Source organism: Podarcis liolepis (genome assembly GCF_965112155.1).
Source record: "Podarcis liolepis genome assembly, chromosome: 1".
Taxonomy (NCBI): domain Eukaryota; kingdom Metazoa; phylum Chordata; class Lepidosauria; order Squamata; family Lacertidae; genus Podarcis; species Podarcis liolepis.
In genome coordinates, this window is record NC_139554.1 from 62,413,285 (window position 1) to 62,430,097 (window position 16,813).

Sequence of the window (16,813 nt, forward strand, 5' to 3'; positions counted from 1 at the left end):
TCACTGTGCAGCTTAATGGAATTGTCTCCTATTTCCTTCCTGGCTGGTAGACCTAGACTCCTGACAGGAAGCATAATTCAGGTCTACCTGTTATATTTAATGGACAGTAGATCACAGAGCATTGTCCTAGAGTGGAGATCACAGCTGCCGCACGCATCCTCTGGTCCTCTTCTTGCCATGCTGCCCAGAGCTAAGCTATGGATTTCTTAACATTACATACCTCAGACAAACCATGAGTGGTAAATCAAGAAAAAACCTAGGTTGCAGCTTAGCTACAAACCATGAGCCTGGGTTGGGACATCATGCTAAGCCAAACCATAGCTTAGTCCTGTTTAGTGCAATAGCCACAGAACCAGGGCAGTGTCCATTGCCTGCTATCTTCACTCCAGGAAACCACATGGTTCATGCTAGGCCATGATTTGGCTGAGTGTTAGATGTGAGCTGGGTCTTTCTGTCGCCTAATCCTTGCAAAGATAGGGAATATATTCTGGGTCTGTACCCGAGAGATTCTGTAGGGTGGAGTAAGGGGTTGGATTGGAGAAAAGCTCATAGATGTAGCTTCATGCCTGATTAGGTTTCATTTTGTCCTAAAACTTGACAAATGACAGCTGTTGGCTGTGTGTGTGTGTGTGTGTGAGAGAGAGAGAGAGAGAGAGAGAGAGAGAGAGAGAGTGCACCAGTCTGGTTGTTTCTCATCTAGGTGTAAGAATTACACATTAGGGAAGCAATGGGGAATCTCAGGCCTGGAAGCAAAATGCTGTCCTTCAGAGCTTTCTATCTAACCCTGGCTAATCCCTCCAAGTCACAGGCCTTACTGTCCCTGCTTCCCATCCATAGCAGCCAACTCCTAGGGTCCAAGGTCCTGTCACCCCTGCAATAAAATATTTGAGGAGATGGGAGCCCCATTCAAATAGTGTGTGTGTGTGCTGCATCTTGTGATCAGTTATGTAAGGCGGGGCTTACTAGGGGGCATCAAATATTTTATTCAAGTTTATTCAAGTTTTAGTCAAGTTCCCATCCAAGTATCCCCCCCCAACTGAAATCTGTTTTAATGCTTCATGCTTGTCTGAATGGAGATTAGTAAAGGTGTGGGTGTGTGGAAACTAGCCTGCTGCACAAAAGTAAAATTAACATGGTCGCTTTGCTCATTTTTACCTCTGGCTTCACACATCACTGACATTCGACCCTCAGAAGGTTAGCCAGAAAGAAATGTGGCCCTCAGGCTGAAATCATTTCCCTGCATTAGGGTATACAGTGGTACCTCGGGTTAAGAACTTAATTCATTCTGGATGTCCGTTCTTAACCTGAAACTGTTCTTAACCTGAGGTACCACTTTAGCTAATGGGGCCTCCCACTGCCGCTGTGCTGCCGCTGCACGATTTCTGTTCTCATCCTGAAGCAAAGTTCTTAACCTGAGGTACTATTTCTAGGTTAGCAGAGTCTGTAACCTGAAGCATCTGTAACCCGAGGCACCGCTGTAATTGGGTGTTACCCATTAAGCTAATTCTTTCAATGCCATTGCTGTTCTTTGGAACTATTGCATTTCTAAACTAAAAAAATGAGTTAGCTTTGCAGAAGCTTTTGAATTTCTGGAGTGCAGAAGGTTTCCATTTTTAGAAAATGATACCCAGCACTAATTGGCTAGAAAGAGAAGATTCACTCTCCTTCATAGTTTTCAGCCGCAGCAGAAAGAGGAGCTAGAGGACCAGTGAAACTGGACAAATCACAGTGCTATATTTCGTGTCCTAGTCAGCTTAATCACACTGCACTTTAAAGGCAATTCAACGAGCAACTTGTTGAGCTCGGTGGTCATTTGATTTTAATGTTAACATGTAATTCATGGCCTTCACAGCTACAGTGTTCTTAGAGTTTTGGAAGAGGCGAAGGGCTGTGCTAACCTATGACTGGGATCTTATAGACTGGGAAGATGAAGAGGTAAGATTCATAAAAAGTACGTTACAACAGCAGTTTTGATGTCTACATTCAGGGTGCCTGGGTTTTAGAAGTTTTGCATGTGCTGTTAGTATATTGCGTGAGTGCTGAGTTTGCCTTGATTTCACCTGCCTATGCACATACACCCAAATATGTGTGGGCACAATCTGGGCACTCCATTTGCAGGGTACCAGATCTTACATACAGTATCTGGTATGGATTTGAGTGACGTGCAGCTTTTCATGTGTGGAGGTCAGGGATGTGGCTGCTGATATAGGGCCCAGCGATCCCCAACAAATAAATATCTAAAAGGGACGTAATGTGTGAAAACAAAATTTTAAAATAGGACTACGAATAAGACACTCAGCTGGCACTGATATCACATTGCTTGTCAAATAGCAGTTTTAAATATATCTATCTTCAGGGTTTTCCCCGAGCAGCATAGTGTTAAAATTCCATAATACCTTATGAAGTGATATATAAAGTATATGGAGCATATCAATGTGAAGGGAAGTATTGAAATTTTTCATCATTGTGCCATATGTATACATGCCAACCACTTCAGGCATGAACTGAAATAAATGTTTGTAATTGCAGGAAGAGCTTCGCCCCCAATTTGAAGCAAAATATTCTCAAGTGGAACGAGTGAATCCTATAACAGGAAAGCCTGAACCTTTTCAACCCTTCCCTGATAAACTTAGTCGACTGATGGTGTCTGTGTCAGGAATATTCTTCATGGTAAAGTCACTAAAAAATATTGAACATTTTGTATAGGAATTACAGGCTATTTTCTATCAGCCTAAATTGTTTATAGTTCTTCTCAGATTCAGAGGTAATTCATTATATAGTAAAGTAAAATAAGGAAATGCGGGTCATTGTCTGCAATTTAATCCCAGGACTAAACAATTATTTTAACTGAAAAATAAACAAGCAACTCGGTCTTGAAAGAAATGTGATAATTTCATAGTATTTACAAGCCTGTAATTCTGTGGAATCTTTTCCCAGCCAATGCCTATTTTTGGTATAAATATTCTTAATTTTATCTGTTTGCAGATTTCGTTAGTCCTCACCGCAGTGTTTGCAGTTGTAGTCTATCGCCTTGTGGCTATGGAGCAGTTTGCCTCTTTCCAGTGGTATTTCATTAAAAAGTATTGGCAGTTTGCGACATCAGGCACAGGAGTCTGCATCAACTTTATGATCATCATGTCTCTTAATGTTGTAAGTTCCCAATCTTTATTCATAAGTGAAGACTCGTCGGAGTATATACAAAATGAATTAAAATGTAGAATTGGTATACCATTTGTTCCTTGTGTAGGGCAGCAGCCGGGGGGGGGGGCAGAGAGTGGTGGGGTAGCATTGCTTCCTTGGCTTCCCTGTTGGTAACTGAGGGGAGGGGGGGCTAGGTGATGGGAAGGTTGGTGTGGTACAGGGACAGTGGTAGAGTCAATCCAACACTCACCATGCCACACTTATCTGACTTCTCTGCTGCCTTAACCCTCTCCCTTCCGGTAACCAGCAGCAACCTCTGCTTGGGGAAGTCAGTTAAACAACACTGCCCCCAACCAGCTCTAACCCTCTGGCCGTTAGTGGGCAGCACCTTCAATTAAACAACCAATCTAATAAAAACTAACTTCAATTAAAGCAATTCTAGTTTGTAAGCTAAAATTGTAAACAAGTGGTCCAGTTTGCCAGTTTCTGGGACTCCTTCATTTTGTTTCCACTGCAACTCTGAAAACTAATTATAGTCTGAACTTGGCTTTGGCCTTATAACCAATCACTAACAACATTAGCAAATATAACTAGATATGAAGCTTCTCCTTACGCAGCCTGCCACAAGATAAAGTGTATATTGAGCAATGCATATTTCCCTTAATTTTGATATTACTTTCCCTAATGTATTTTGCGTGCTGTTTTCACTCATATATGCACTTTATGAACACTTCACTTTAGTGTATCCATTTTTGTACACATTACTTGGCTTTGAGACTTGCATTGCAAAATTCGAGGTTTTGTATATCTGTTCGCATATTAGGTTATTTGCCTTTAAATGTTAACTGAGTCAAATTTCTCCTCCATCCCTGTTCAGTGCTGAGGCAAACTGATTAGACTTTAGGCTTCCAAGTATCTGATTCTGAGGTGTTCTCCTCAAAACGCCCTTCTGGCAAATGTCTGCCATGACAATATTTCTCAGTATCATTGCAGAGGAACTAAGGAGATGAGGATCATACTGAGAAACAGGCTTTTGAAACATTATTCTAACCATTATTCATGTTGTTTGAAGTTCCATATCAGGATCAAGGCAAGTATAGGCATGTTAGCAGAGAAAGAAAGTCAAAGCTCTTACAAATATGGAGACACTTCAGGAAATAAATATTCAATTTAAATCTGGCCGTGCCCTAAGGCAAATGCTCGTGTAAGAAGAATGGGTGTGGATATACCTTTCATGACTATATACGTCCCTGAGCTGACGCATATAAAACTAGAAATTCTAGCCTAGGAACTTATTGACTTTGTTTGGATAAGCGTGACACACATAGTACTTTAATTAAATATTCAACACCATAATAATATATTTGATACTACTTAACAGAATATCTGGCTAGGACACACTGATTTTGAGGAGAGTAGTTGTAATCATCGTAGCCTGATCTAGCTAAAGTTTACTATTTAACACCCCAATAATATTTCTGATTTTATTTAACAGAATATCAGGCTAGGACACATGGAGTTTGAGCACGACAATACTAAACGCAGTGTCTTCAATGCATTTAAAGTTAAACATGATTTTGTCCTGTGAAAATCTTAGAGAACTAAGTTGCTTCTTCTGTTTTATTTGGCAAGTCTCTGATGAAGGAGCTCCAGAGCAGACAAAAAAGTTCTTTCAAAGAACTAGAAACAATCACCTACAAGAGCATCACATATACACTTACATTTATTTAATGGAAAACATGTTTGACAGTGTAATTCAATACAAGTCTACTGAGTTCAGTGAGGTTTACTATCAAGTAAGTAGGCACAATACTGAAGCTGAATGTACTATGTAGCTAGACTTGATATTGTATTTTAAGCATCTTCATAAATAGCACTCAAAGTGCAGATTCATTTTAACTCTATCCCAGAGGTGAGTTTGTTACATTAGCTCTCTGCACTGGATACAACTGAGTCCTGAACTGAATCAGGCTGGTTTGGGGAGAATCTGGTTGTTGGCTGAGCTGGGTTAAGATAGCCCTAGCTCAAGACAGGTCAGGTAAAAGGCCCAGATCCAGGCCTGTCAGAGGGGTAGAGCATAGGAAGCAGGGGCAGGCTTGAGTGGGAAAGGGGGGGGTACAAAAAGGAGAGACCTACCAGGCAGCTGTGTGTTCCTGCAAGAGGGTAGGGGTGGGTGGATGAATACCTTTCCTGCCTGACTTCTTCATCCCAGCAGGCCCCTCCTTTTCCTGTTCCCTGAAGAGCAGCACACAAGAGGATTTGATCCTGTTAAGTGTTGGTTGCTGCTCTTTCATGAGTGGCTCCCCTGCATGCAGAGAAGCTGCCCACAAAATAATTTGTCAGATTCACATCAATTGATTTCACATTAAAAGTGAATTAGTTAGTTTCCCATTAAAAATGCAAACAAAATGAAATCTCCCCCCCCCCACTGCGTATGCATCTATGCATGCACACACACCTGTGGTATATTTTTCTCGAAGTCTTTCCAGAACTCATTGCTAGAACACTTTTATTCTCTTCTTATTTCTTTTCCAGGTATATGAAAAAGTTGCCTATCTCTTAACAGATTTAGGTGAGTGATTTGCACTGATGAATGTTTCCATACTTGTGTTAGTATCTGATAAAGTGTCTAACAACACAGATAATGTAACATATGCAATTACAAGCTATCGATATCTGGTGTGCCTGAAAGACAACGAACCTGGTAAAAGGAAGAACACCTCCTGAACCAATAATTGCAAGAGATTATCTAAATCCAGAGGCCTTCTAAGATGATCATGGTGAATCATACCTAAATTTTGCCGATAGCTCACATGAAAGGTTGCCAATACATTGTCTATGTGACTTTATGCTAGTAAGAAATATGAGTTTATGGCTTGTATCCAGTTGTATTCCTCTGCTGATAGAAGGTTCCTTGATGGAGTGGACACTTTCGTAAGAAGAAAGAGGATGAGAGGTTATCTGTATTGATTTTCCCTTCGCTCTGCAGACCCAAAATCTGCTTCAAATGGTTGTAGAACCCTTGGGGGCCAGTATAGGAGGTGACCCAGAGGGGCTGCAGGAAAAAGGAGAAACTTGTTACAATTACTCTCCCTCCCACCCCCCCATTTCCACTCATGGAAGCCTTCACTGGATCAAGAAGCCTCCGATCAATGGAGGGATACCATTTAGATACAACTCTAGGTCTTTTTATTATAATGCACTTTATTACTGAGAATTTCGAATATTTTAATATGGGTCTGTTTTATGAGTTTATTTTATTTATGGTGAAAGACACTGTGGTAACCTCAGCAGTTCATTCCTAAAGCCAGGCAGAAGATTCTGATTTTTGAAGTGAGGCAAAATGAGGAGTCTGCCAAAGCAATTGTGGCTGTTCATATGGTGAAGCCTCTTGTGGTGTCTCAGTTCATGAGATGAATCAACATGGTTTCCCTTCAGGCCTTCCTCAGTTTAAAATATGGTTATTGTTTGTTTCTTGAAAGGAAAAGGTGCAGGTCAGCTCAGCTGGGGTGTTGATAAGCTTTTTAAGTGTGTTGGCAGCAATGCTAATGATCATTTGGTGCACCTCAGCTTCCTAAGGCGATTATGATGATTATTTGGAAGAATAAGGATTGCAACATTTGGGCCTTTTTAATTTAGGGTGGAAGAAGAAGGCAATAAGGGGCTGACATGACAAAAGTGTATAAAATTTTGTGATGTGTGGAGAAAGTGCGCATGAGCTTCCCCCAGGAACCTGGTTAACTACTGTGAAAACAGAATACTGGACCCCAGCTACAAACACCTTTGCTTTGATCTAGCACCTAAGATTGGTTATGGTCAAGCTGAATGTGTACAAAGTAGAATTCTCCCTTAAGTTGTTCCTTCTTCCAGTGCCAGCTTCCCATGGAAACAACAGCAACAACATTTCAATGAAAAGAACTTGGTACATAAAGGCTGCATATATTGCATCTGTCTAAAGGGACTTTAAAATATTATTTGCAAAACAGCAGCACACAATCCCATCCTAGCCATGATCTCAACAAAAATTGCCCTCCATACAGCAATTATCATTAGTTAAAAAAAAGAAAACTCCAATTAGTAGCAATAGTAAGTAGCCAGTGTTATTAGTTCGCTGTATTGGAACCACCACGCTCATAACAAATACACCGAGGAAAGGGATGGTTAATGTTTAATCTCATGACTTTTTTGTAATATTTTAATATAAACGTTTATCTTGTTCAGAACAAATGTAAATAGTTGGGTTTTTTACAACTAAAAATAATCTTTAAACAGTGCATTTCAAATGTAGTGTCACAGACAGCTTTATGTGTATATGGCAATCTAGATCTTTCCTGCTAAAAGTTAGAAATGTTTATTTCCAGACTAATGTATATTGTGAATTCTGTTGCATTTTTTTAATAGAACACCCTAGAACTGACTCAGAATGGGAAAATAGTTTTGCCTTGAAAATGTTCCTCTTCCAGTTTGTCAACTTAAACAGCTCCATTTTCTACATTGCCTTTTTCCTTGGAAGGTATGTATATCTGAAATGAGTTGAGAAAAGCATGTAAGAAACTCCCAGAACAAAATAACATTATATTTTAAAATCTATTGTTAATAGATGTTATTTCTGATTTAAAGTGCATCCCGGTTTTTTAAGGAGTGCTTCACCAATCACTTTCATGGAGGGTAAAGGTGTATGTTTTGTAAAACAATATGTGTGAGGAGTTTACACATGTGTACTCCAATAGTTTCGGGAAATGGGGATGAACTAATTCAGATAATTTTGGTTATCAGGAAAAGAGTGTTTAGGTGTGTTTACTGAAGTGGAAGCTTCCCCCTCCATTTTTATCTGGAGGGAAACTGCCAGTTGTGGAGGTGGCATCTGCTGGAGCAGAGTTCCATTTATCATTTCCCCTCAATATGCACTTCTACCACAATGAAGCAACATTCGCACTATACACTCAGTGCACTTTGGAGAGTCATGGCCTCCCCCCTCAAAATTCTAGGAGCTGTGATTTGCTTGAAGTGCCGAGTCCCTTCACAGAGTTGCAATTCCCAGAGTGGTGTAACAATAGGTTTATAATTAGTACTAAAAAGGAGATACACTTTTCTTTTCCAACATGCATCAAAACAAAAAGTGAGATAAGTAATAAGGATTTACTTTGGTTTAGCTTTAACTTTAATTTGTCTCAGTAAAAATGTGTGAGAGTCAAATATTTTCATTCTTTCTGAATTCAGCTGACAAAGCAAAATATCACTTTACAGGTTTGCTGGACGTCCTGGAAAGTATAACAAACTTTTTAACAGATGGAGACTGGAAGAAGTAAGGATAAATTTTACTTGCACCAATGTAAAATCACTCTGTCTGTTTCTCTCTCTCTGTCTGTGTGTGTGTGTGTGTGTATATACACACACACACACACACACACACACACACACACATATACACACACACATATGCATGCATACACATACATGCGCGCGCGCACACACACACACACACACTCCTTGGACCAAATTACTGTTGTCTGAAATGGTCAACCTCTTATTCTGTTTCTTTTTTAAAAGTATTTAAAATATTTGTATATGATATAAAAACAAATGGTCCTTTGAAAATTTTCCTTTAAAATGGTTGTGAATTTTCAGGAATCAAAGTATGTTCTGGAATAGCTTAAACACCAAACTTCCTTTGTAAGTGTGTGTGTGTGTGCTTTAGGGTATTAGCTTCATCAGGTCAACCAATATGTTACAGAGGCATGTGCAAGGTGCAATCTTTCAAGTTATCCAGAACTACTACTTCTAACCTGCTTCTTCAACCTTTTGACAGTAGATTAGATAGTAATTTAATCCCCTCACCAAACCTGACTTCCAAACAGTATAGAACAGTTGATTGTGGGGGTGTCCCAGGTCGATCGTGGTGTGATGTACAACCAAAATAAAAGGGGGAGTCAACAGCTTTGGTCAACCCTCCCCTAAAAATGCTCAACAACTCCTGGCAATGACAATAGGTAGATCACACTGGTCTTTTCATACTGTGAGTAGATTGCAGTCTCTTGGGAGTAGAACAACAGTATGTTTTAATTAACCCAAAATCCTTACCCAGTCAAGTGGATCCACAGCAGCTGCCTCCTGGCAGCAGCATCACTGTCACTCGCCAAGAGGAGGAAAGCAAGGTGGCAGCAAGGTCAAGGCCATACAGACACAATAGTGGAGCCATTTTGGTGCTCCCACTAGTGCATACACACAGACCCAATCTCTTCACCGCCTTGCCTCTCCACCTCCAACACTACTGCCAGGAGGTTGTTGCTGTAGCTCTGCACCACTGAGCAAGCAACAAATGTCTGCCAATTTGTTGCAATTGTATCTTGCCTTTTTTCCTCTATCTTCTTTCTTAATGTTTCTGCGTTCTTATGTATCTGCTTTCAGTGTCATCCCAGTGGCTGTTTGATAGACCTCTGCCTGCAGATGGGTGTCATCATGGTTTTAAAACAGATGTGGAACAACTTCATGGAACTTGGCTATCCGTAAGTATGAACAGAGGCATCATATCAAATGCTGACTTGATTATTGTATCTGCTGGCAAAGGGAATGTCCTCTCTTGCGTGGCTAACTCTTGGAGGTGCATAAAGAGAAGCCGTCTCTATGGAACTCTGTTTCCCAAAGACTGGAGAGTTTGATACTAAAAATTAATACTAGATGCAGGACATGGCAATCAGTTGTAATATTTAAAGGGATTTGGGATAAAATTTAGTCGTGCTTTATCTGCAGAGCCATTAAAAGTGTTGTAACATGGTTTGGGGGGAGGAATTCTCAAAGTTTTTGCAAGCACCATCAACAAGTCATCAGGTATTGACAGGACTGTCTCCATTCACAGGAATGTCCTTTTCTTAGGAGACAAACGTTCACAAGGAATGAGAGAAACTAGGAGGACAGTGATGAGTTAAGCCATCAGTTGAATGATTAAATTGTTACTGTGAGCGCTACCATAGATTCTATGCTTTGACTATCTAATACAGGTTACTGCAAAATTGGTGGGCACGACGCAAGATCAAGAAAGGAGGGCAGTTACTGGAGCATAAAATTTCTCTACCTCAGTGGGAAAAAGATTGGAATCTACAGCCCATGAATCTCCACGGTCTGATGGATGAGTACTTAGAGATGGGTGAGTGTTCCTATGAAGTTGCCCTTTTTCATAAAAAAGAGAAACTGGTAGATTCTTGGCTGTGAGTCCGGTAAGACCTGCTCCCTTTTCCCACCTGGCCTGGAAAGGTGGGTCCCTGACTGACTCCAGCTACAAAGGTGAGTCTGTTGAATAGGCTCTTGGGCTGGAGTATTTAGGTTTTTTTTATTGTGGATAGAGTTGTTGCTGTTTTGATATTAATTATCTTTTTTGTGGTTTTTTTGCTTAATTTGGTTGTGTACTTTTGATGATTTATTTATTGTTTATGACTACTTTTGTTACGTTTGTAATTATTTGATTTTTGTATGTTCTGTAAGCTACCTTGAGCATGGTTTGAACTATGGAAAGGCGGCATACAAATAAAAATATGTATGTATGTAATTTAATGACTGTCATACAAATTCCGTCTTTTCTTAGACATGGATTCCCCTTTTCTTTTCTTTTCTTTTTGACCATCACTTTGAGGTTTTTTATTAAAGTTTTTCATAATACAATAAAATAGCTGCTATTAACAATACAAATAGAATACGAGTCCTCTCTTAGAAGTAATTCGTAGCCCTTACCACCAACAGAAGATAGTAGCTCCTCCCAGCTCTCACCTGGGACCTTCCCTTTCTTCTAGCCTCTCACCTTGGGACACGGACATTTTCCTGACTCTCACCTGGGGTCCTCCATCAACCATCTACCACCCCCATGAGTATACAATCTCTGAACCTTAATAAAGGTCTGAGTCATAGGACTCTAAAGAAAACAGAAGGGTAACCAAGAGTGGTTCTCCTTTTTTGATCCTGTGTACTTTCTTTCCAGTTCTACAGTTCGGCTTCACCACAATCTTTGTTGCTGCTTTTCCCCTGGCACCTCTGCTGGCCTTGCTCAACAATATCATAGAAATCCGGCTTGATGCATATAAATTTGTCACTCAGTGGAGGCGACCGATGCCTGCAAGAGCAACTGATATAGGTGAGACAAAGCGCAGTCACTGTAGCAACTTCTTTTTATCATTTAGTCTGCAAGTTTTGTTTTTGGTTTACAAATACTAACCAACATGAGAGAGAAATCCCAAGCCCTGGCTTGGAAACAGTGAAGCAGAACTGAGCAGCAGGTCTCCTACCACACCCAGTTCCATGCTGCTTGCACTACCCAGGGCAGAGGGTAGCAGTGGTCATTTTTCACTCTCTTGTTTTCTGCTGTATCAGCTCCAAGCGCAGGTCAAAGTGTTGCTGTGTGTGATCCACCAGTTCCCAAATGAAAATAAATGGCATGGCACCAGAAGTAATCTGATATGGTCCTAGCCTTTTGGAAGGGCAATGGTGTTGTTTTCGTACCTGCAGTGTAATAATTATAAATGAGTCTCAAATGAGGCATCACATACTGTGGCTGTGGATGATAAATTTACAAACTGGATCTAAAAATGGAAGCTGTTTGTTTTCTAGACTCAGTTCGAATGAAGGGCAAGCTGTGCAGGGCAATTGAGAAAGTGCAGATTTAATTCTATTTTAGAACAAAGGCTTCTTTGAGCATGGACTGGAAAAAAAGTATTAAATAATCTGCTTTCTCATGTTTGCTTGTTTTGTGTTTAGCCTCATGATAATTATCCTCTCCTAGGGATCTGGTATGGAATCCTTGAAGGAATTGGAGTCCTAGCCGTCATCACCAATGCTTTTGTTATTGCCATTACATCTGACTATATCCCACGCTTTGTTTACGCATACAAGTATGGTCCCTGTGTCGATCAAGGATACAGACAAGAAAAGTAATTATGCCTTTTCTGTATTTTTCTGTATTCTTCACTGATGGACTCACTTTATGTATTTTGACAAAAGTTTGCATTTTTCCCTTTTGTATATTTTGCTCTTTATTTTGCATGTTTTATTATGGTTACAGTGGGCCAGAATGGATTGCATCAGAGGCCAAGCTAGAGCACTTGAACTGTGTGTGTTCAGTTTTAGTCACATGCTGGAAGTGAATGAGACAGCTGGAAAATTTCAATTGCTTAATATGCCCCCAAATAGTGAAAGACCTAGAAAACATTGTGCTAGAAACAAAACAAAACAAAATATATTGCAAGACTACATCCCTCATCCCCTCCAGGCAATTACAACAGAAAGAGGGATGTTAACAGAAATATAGGGATGCTCCTGAATGTTGTCAGCCGCATCCCTGTGCCATGGTTCTCCCCACCTCAATTAGGGATGGAGGAGAAATTTGTACCGGTTTCACTGTGGTCTAAACCACAGAGTCTAGGGCTTGCCGATCAGAAGGTCGGCGGTTTGAATCCCCGTGACGGGGTGAGCTTCCATTGTGCAGTCCCAGCTCCTGCCAACCTAGCAGTTTGAAAGCACGTCAAAGTGCAAGTAGATAAATAGGTACCACTCTGGCAGGAAGGTAAACGGCGTTTCCATGCACTGCTCTGGTTTGCCAGAAGCAGCTTAGTCATGCTGGCCACATGGCCCAGAAGCTGTCTGCGGACAAACGCCGGCTCCCTCGGCCAGTAAAGCGAGATGAGCGCCGCAACCCCAGAGTCGTCTAATGGTCGGGGTTCTTTACCTTTACCTTTATGTAATTCACACCTCCTGAAACAATACACAAAGCGAAGCACACATATCCATCAAAATGCACACATCTCTGAATTTTGCGATGCGGTTCTCCAACAACAACAAAAATGTACATTCATGCATATATTAGAGAGAGTGTTCATAATGTGTATATTCACACACACAAAAAGAAAATACATTATATCAGGTACAACTGCATGCAAAAATGTGTATATTAGAATACATATGCACACAAAAAAAATTCAGGAGGATTTTTTTTTAAAAAAAATAAGGAACTGAAATTGTTGTGGCAAAAAGAGAATCTCAGCAAAACTGGCAGATTTGTCTCTAATTCCAGTTGACCTCAAATCCTGATGTACAGAACGCAGCTCACCCAGTGGTGATCTCAGCTTCCCTATAGTGGCATCACTGCCACTTGCTAGGAGTAGCAAGGCTGCAGTGAGGTTGGGACTATGAGTCCTAGATGTGGTGTTCTTCAACAATGGAACTTTATTTCTTATGAAATATTTCCAAAGCCTGGGCTTGGTTTTGTATCAGGGTTTATCTTCTCGGACATGGAAAGCTTACACCAGGGAATGAATTTTGAGAATTACCATAAGAACTAAACCATCTGTGGTCTTTAACTTGTCTAATGATGTACTCTCATCACATAAACATCTAATCAGTATTTTTGGCCTGTTGGTGTCAGGGGTCACCTGTTTCACACAAGGCTTTGGTAGGGTGTTGCATATACAACAGTACTATTATTTATTGTATACATTGCTGTCTACAATATGAAATAATGGTTAAGCTAATTTTTGATGTTACCAATTGACAGTGTGTGTTTTTGTTCCTTGGCTTTACAGTTACACATTTAATAGGTGGGTATGAGGGAAAATACTGCTTAACACAGAGAGTTTTTTATATATTTTTCTAATCTGCTCCATCATCCATAGCTCTTTCTTGGCTCTAACTCTTTTCACAGCCAGTATCCTGCCTTCCATACAATGCCCCCAGATTTTGTAGCCCAATGAGAAAACAACAAAGATAAGCTTTGGGCCTAAGTGTCAGCTGCAGCCTCATCAAATGATACCATTAAAATGCATTGATGCAGTCCCTGTATTGTATTGGCTCATTAATGAATGAAAATGTTTGTTTATACTATGTTGATCTGCCCTCATACAATCAATGTTCTTCCGCCTAACAAAGGAAAGCCATAATTTCACTGAGGGAAAGGCAGAAAAAATCCAACCAAGTGCCAATCAGATTGAAAGGGGGGGAAATTCCTTTCCGGCCCTGTCAACCAATGACCCAAAATTCGTCAGTGAAGGCTCTAACCTGGGGTCAGCAAACTTTTTCAGCAGCGGGCCAGTCCACTGTCCCTCAGACATTGTGGGGGGCCAGACTATATTTTGGGAAAATAAATGAACGAATTCCTGTGCCCCACAAATTACCCAGAGATGCATTTTAAATAAAAGCTCATATAAAAACAAACTGATTCCCAGACCGTCCGGGAGCCGGATTTAGAAGGCAATAGGGCTGGATCCGGGCCCCGGGCCTTAGTTTGCCTATCCGTGCTCTAACCTGAGAGTGGGCAGACAGAAAATGCTAAAAGCAAAATGGCTGTGAGCTCCAGGGAAGCAGCCTTATATAGGCTTCCCCTCCCCTCTTCAGCAAGGGCTCGTGGGACAGCTTTTTCCCATGAACCCATCACACAAAGATAATACTGGGCAAAGCCTGGCATCCCATGCTTATTGGGCACAGAACAGGGCTTACTGCAGTGTTCAACATTTCCCATATGTTGGGAGTTTCAGCATCTAAGGCTGCACATGTGTGCACATACCAAATATCTTTTTGACATATTGGGAAATTCATTTATCCTCCCTCTACCTACCCCCACCCAGGCAGTGGCATCCATTATTTCATTATTTTGATTGCACGCATACAGCCCAATGTTGCATGTGAGGACCTCTGAAACTGGGCCAGTTTAACAGCATTAGTTGCACACCTGCTACAATTATTGCATTGCCATTTGGTATCATTAGTCAGTCTGAGAAGGGGACCTGGCTGCATTCAGCACCTCTGATTCTGGTTGGCCACTGCACAGTGTGGAAATGTTACTTAAGCACAGTTTTGACCTCTTAGACGAAGAGTTGAATTGTATGCTCACACAAAGCATAAACCTCATCTTACATATTCAAGACTTTATGGGTCTCTTGCAGCATAAATCCCAAGAATATTTTGGCAACATCATCCTTGAAAATATGATAGGCATGGCATTTGAATCATAGGCACACATTGATAATGGCAAGGAATGTGAATGAGACCTGCTTTGCATGCATAAGCACAACAGAACCATGATGAGCTCATTTCTTATTGGAAACTATTTCCCGGGCTTTCTTTTTTCCAGATGTTTGAGAGGATACGTCAACAGCAGCTTATCAATATTTGATCTGAGCGAGCTTGGCATGGGATATTCGGGATATTGTAGGTATGTATTATGTCACTTGCTTAATTTCAGTGCAAACACCAAAGAAGCTTGACCAAAAAGTCTTGAATATCCTTTTTAACTGCTTTGATGAATATAGTCAATAGAGTTCAGTTGAGGGGGAGATGTTGAAATTTCACAGCAAATTCACCAATCCACCACATCACTATTTATATACAGTCACACCTCGGGATAAATACACTTCAGGTTGAGCGCTTTCGGGTTGTGCTCTGAGGTGACCTGGAAGTAACAGAGTGTGTTACTTCAGGGTTTCGCCGCTCGCGCATGCGCAGACGGTCAAATGAACGTCACACGCATGCACAGAAGCGGTGAAACGCGACCCACGCATGTGCAGATGCACTGTTGCGTCTTCTGTTCGGGATGAGAACAGGGCTCCGGAACCGATCCCGTTCACATCCAGAGGTACCACTGTACATGGTTAAATCACATTACTGTGTTTGCTTTAAAACGTTTATATCCTGCCTTCTAAGACTCACACCTACTTTGATAAAAAAATCAAAACCCAACAGGGCAAAGGGGTGGGGAAATACTAGAAGGTCAGTGGAAAAGAGCGCACTTTTTGCACTTCAGAAGGGCTGCAGAAAAGAAATGTTCAAAATCTCATTGGGTGATTATTCCATAGCCTTGAGGGGATTGCAGTGCTGCCTTCTCTTCATATCACGTGGGCCTCACACATAGCCCATGAATAGTACAGAATCATATTTACTGTCAGAAGTGTGGCTATACCAGACCACAAACTGTACTTCATTTTTGCCCTGCACATAATTCACTAATATTGCCTTTAATATCTTGTTTTCTAGACATTCTAATTCATAGAAGGCATTCATTTATTTTGCAACTTTGATCATAAATAGGCATATCTCTTACCCATCCTTCACACTGTTTTGGTGGGTTTCCATATATAGCTGCTTCTGTCTTCTGCCAAAACACCACTGAAATGGGGAGCGCAGGCTGTCTGCATGATTACAAGTGCCTCTAGTTTTACCAAATGGCTTTCATCTCCTTTATTTCCATCACAGGTACAGAGATTACAGAGCGCCCCCGTGGAGTTCGACACCCTATGAGTTCACCTTGCAGTTCTGGCATGTTCTTGCTGCTCGACTGGCTTTCATTATAGTGTTTGAGGTTAGTTATATAGTTCTTAAACGGGGCTACTGTACAAAGGTAAAATTTACATCCATTGCTCTGCCCATATTTGCCTCCAGCCCCACAAACTGTTGGAATATGGGTCCCAGAGGATTACCCAGAAGACATTTGTTTGGAAGAGTTTCCCATTCCCTGGTGTAAATGAGACACACATTCATAACCTTCTATGTTCACATAGGGAGGTTTGGGGATCTGTTTTAAGCCATGTAATTTTGGGATAAAGGAAAAGGGGTTCTTCATCACTGGTACAAGATGTATTCTATCTTCCCCTTTCAGCCCCCTGCCACAAGGACACGGTAGATCGCTGATACATGCTAATAT

The 16,813-nt window shown here is 41.0% G+C and overlaps 1 protein-coding gene across 4 annotated transcripts in view; it reads left to right on the top strand.

Annotated features, from left to right (window-relative positions):
* Positions 1 to 16,813, top strand: part of ANO3 (anoctamin 3) — a 232,071-nt gene that overhangs the window by 211,550 nt on the left and 3,708 nt on the right. For all 4 annotated transcript variants that reach the window (XM_083463197.1, XM_083463198.1, XM_083463199.1 and 1 more), the window contains 12 exons: positions 1,853 to 1,935; positions 2,530 to 2,670; positions 2,986 to 3,150; positions 5,677 to 5,713; positions 7,543 to 7,654; positions 8,389 to 8,446; positions 9,550 to 9,647; positions 10,140 to 10,285; positions 11,111 to 11,263; positions 11,909 to 12,056; positions 15,248 to 15,328; positions 16,366 to 16,471. In XM_083463197.1, the coding sequence (XP_083319323.1) occupies positions 1,853 to 1,935; positions 2,530 to 2,670; positions 2,986 to 3,150; positions 5,677 to 5,713; positions 7,543 to 7,654; positions 8,389 to 8,446; positions 9,550 to 9,647; positions 10,140 to 10,285; positions 11,111 to 11,263; positions 11,909 to 12,056; positions 15,248 to 15,328; positions 16,366 to 16,471 (1,328 nt within the window). The remainder of the gene's footprint in view (positions 1 to 1,852; positions 1,936 to 2,529; positions 2,671 to 2,985; positions 3,151 to 5,676; positions 5,714 to 7,542; positions 7,655 to 8,388; positions 8,447 to 9,549; positions 9,648 to 10,139; positions 10,286 to 11,110; positions 11,264 to 11,908; positions 12,057 to 15,247; positions 15,329 to 16,365; positions 16,472 to 16,813) is intronic.